At 37.4% G+C, this 3,285-nt stretch overlaps 1 protein-coding gene across 1 annotated transcript; it reads left to right on the top strand.

Moving 5' to 3' along the window:
* The first annotated feature begins 1,389 nt into the window (after positions 1 to 1,389).
* Positions 1,390 to 2,232, top strand: LOC118748568 (40S ribosomal protein S19a). The gene is made up of 3 exons (XM_036483100.1): positions 1,390 to 1,435; positions 1,676 to 1,746; positions 1,820 to 2,232. Exons 2-3 carry the CDS (start codon positions 1,676 to 1,678, stop codon positions 2,217 to 2,219), a joined length of 471 nt encoding a protein of 156 aa, XP_036338993.1. The 5' UTR covers positions 1,390 to 1,435; the 3' UTR covers positions 2,220 to 2,232.
* The last annotated feature ends 1,053 nt before the right edge of the window (positions 2,233 to 3,285 follow it).

Below are 3,285 nucleotides of genomic sequence, written 5' to 3'. Positions count from 1 at the left end.
TTTTACGATACAAAAATTTGCATCTTCTCATAACTATACGTTCTCTGGAATAGGGCGGTAAGACGTACCTCGGCGAAAATCTAAATTCGCCACCAACACCACCTTGTATAAATTCGCCTTGCCCCATCTATTATAACCAAGGCATAAAAGGCGAATTTATACAAGGTGGTCAAGGCGAATTTAGATTTTCGCCGCGGAACTTATTAATGTCAAAATGATGTTTGTTGTAAACAAGCCGAATTCATATTACAACAAACACACTATTTTGACCAAGGCGAATTTATACAAGGTGGTGTTGATGGCAAATTTAGATTTTCGCCGCGGTACTTCCTAATGTCAAAATGTTGTGTTTGTTGTAAACAAGGCGAATTCATATTATAACAAACACATCATTTTGACATGATGCAATAATACAAGGTGGTATCAGTTGTGACAGCTCGATTTGACACTACCTTAGCTCAGTAGAATGAGAAGAAAAACGGGAAGAAATGAATCCCCATATGGGGGAAAAATATAAAATTTCACATTTTCTCCTTAACAAAATTTGCTTTTTTATAGTATATTCGTTATGAAATGAAATAAAATAAGATAAAATACCTTTTTAAGAAAACAAAGTATGTATACTGAGAAAAAATAAAAAGCATTCAACTATATTAATGGGCAAAGAATAGTGAAAGAAGTAACACTGTTTCACGTAAGGTAGTCAATATGGCGGAATTAGAGCGAGAAGTTGCCAACTGATAACACCTTGTATTATTGCATCATGTCATTTTGACATTAAGAAGTACCGCGGCGAAAATCTAAATTCCCCATCAACACCACCTTGTATAAATTCGCCTTGATTACATCAAACACCATGAACGAAAGACACAAGATCACGTAAGAACAAGAGAGTAAAAAAAGTAGATTTTTTTAGCGGGTTCTACGCCATCTTGTTTCACTGGAAAACGAGCGAAAAGTAAACAAAGCGAAGAAAACAACGAAAACCAAAATTAGCCAAAATTATTGTCAGCCACTTTAAACGCACAATTTAGGTAAAATCATGATAAAAACATAATGTTTTTATCATGGGTAAAATGATGCAACAAAATGCTTTAAAATGTGAATTAACTCTTCTTTACTTGAATAAAAGTGTAAAATAGTAATGCTTGTGATGTAAACAAACGCTCAGCTGACGAACCCGCTTTCGCAAACTTTTTTCTCAAAACCAGTTACAAATACAACGTCGCGTTCTTACGTGATCTTGTATTTTTGGTTCATGATCAAACACATCATTTTGACAAAAGGTACAAATTCGGAAGCCGAGAACGTAAATTTACGTTCTCTGTCGGAAGAAAATCCATTCACAGTGGACTGTCAAATTTAGTTGTCACTGTTTAAACGCAGCCAAGTTAACTCAAAATGTCCTTTCTTCCGGTTAACTTTGTCACGCAAGGTAATGTCGACGTGAAGTCGCCAAAATATTATAAGATTTAACTGTTTATGAGTGCATTACTTCATTGTAATATATACCAGTGCCTTTAATTTGCATAACTCTTTAAAACGAGTGGCTTTGTATAGCTAATGTAATCCGAACAACGTGAATTTTCACTGAGTAGTGCAGTCGACGCGTATCAGTAGCAAATGTGTATAAAACGTGATTATTTAATGTTTGTGTGTTTTTTTCTTTAAACAGATGCCCGGCGTCACTGTAAAGGATATTGATCAACATGCCGTTGTAAAGGCTGTAGCCGTCTTCTTGAAGAAGTAAGTATTCATTTTATATTCATCTAAAAACAAGTAACCTCAATTTATTTGTTTTGTTTTCACCTTTTAATAGGACTGGCAAATTGAAGGTGCCCGATCAAATGGACATCATCAAGACCGCCAAATACAAGGAATTGGCTCCGTCGGATCCCGACTGGTTCTACATTCGTTGCGCATCAATCTTGCGTCACTTGTACCACCGCAGCCCAGCTGGCGTTGGTTCCATTACGAAAATCTACGGTGGTCGCAAACGCAATGGTGTACACCCATCTCACTTTTGCCGCGCCGCTGATGGTGCCGCACGCAAGGCTTTGCAATCATTGGAGCATGCCCGCCTTATCGAGAAGCACCCCGATGGTGGTCGCAAACTGACATCAATTGGTCAGCGTGACTTGGATCGTATTGCCAATCAAATCGTGAGCAAGCAGCGCGATGCGGCGAAACAGACGGGACCTATCGTTATTTCCAAGTAATTTAATGAAAAAATAAATATAAAATGGAGTAGTGAAATGAAGGGTGGGCTTGCAAAACAAATGTGCGACCACTTATAAAACCCTTTGTTTACCTGAATAAAAAAGAAGGAAAAAAAACAATTTTTTTTTACACTGTTCAATCAGTTTGGCCTTAACGGGTATATATGAATTTAAATAGTCACAATGTGCAGAAATATCACACACCGTCTTCAAAGGAGTAACAACTCAAAATTTGGCATTTTGAGATTATGCGCTAAAAATGTACTCGGAGCTTTTATTCATCTTTTAGCAAAAGCTGGAGCAAATGTTTGTTATAAATTGTTAAAAAAACACCTAAGGTATAGTCGCCCTTGCCCATATGATTATCATGTGCTAAGAAAAAGTTTTTCGCATTTTCTGACAAACGTATTAATTTGAGTTGTGACTTGGAAGACGGTGTGCGATATAGGAAATGGAAAATCTTGGCTGCATAATGCAGTTCGATCACTATGCGATTCGCCGCTGATCTAACTACGTCTTAAAACTGTTAGTTTAGGATAAGTTCGAAGTAAAAAGAAAAAAAAACCATGTATTGATATTAAGGAACCGGGTGTGTTCGGGCTACGTAATCAGGGCTATCACAGAATCCATCGTAGTCCGATTTTTCGTGAAATCTCCGAAAATGCTATCATTGAATTCGAATAGCTACGGACGTAACGTATACTTTAAATACACGTTCGTAGCAATTCGGATTCAGTGATCGAGTTTTCGTTGATTTCACGAAGATCGGACGACGATGGATTATGTGGTAGCCGCCAATAACTACCATTGTTTTAGCCTTGTTGCCGAGTGTGTGATCTAAACAGGGTCTAAATTTTCGAATAGAACGAAATGCTCTTTCATAAAGAGTGACACTGCCGCATTTGTTGTACCTCGAATACACCCACCCCTTATGGCGCCAGTGATAATATATCGAGGGCTTATATTCAAAACGATCTATCTGCAGTTTTCACAAAAGTAGATTCCAACAAAAAAATCTACCTTAAACTACTGTCATCAATGATGTTAATGAGGGCCTTGTATAACG

Source organism: Rhagoletis pomonella, unplaced genomic scaffold (genome assembly GCF_013731165.1).
Source record: "Rhagoletis pomonella isolate Grant_MI unplaced genomic scaffold, Rhpom_1.0 Rhpom_scaffold_00013, whole genome shotgun sequence".
Taxonomy (NCBI): domain Eukaryota; kingdom Metazoa; phylum Arthropoda; class Insecta; order Diptera; family Tephritidae; genus Rhagoletis; species Rhagoletis pomonella.
Note: the sequence above shows the minus strand (reverse complement) of the source record. Positions and strands in the feature narration are given on the sequence as shown.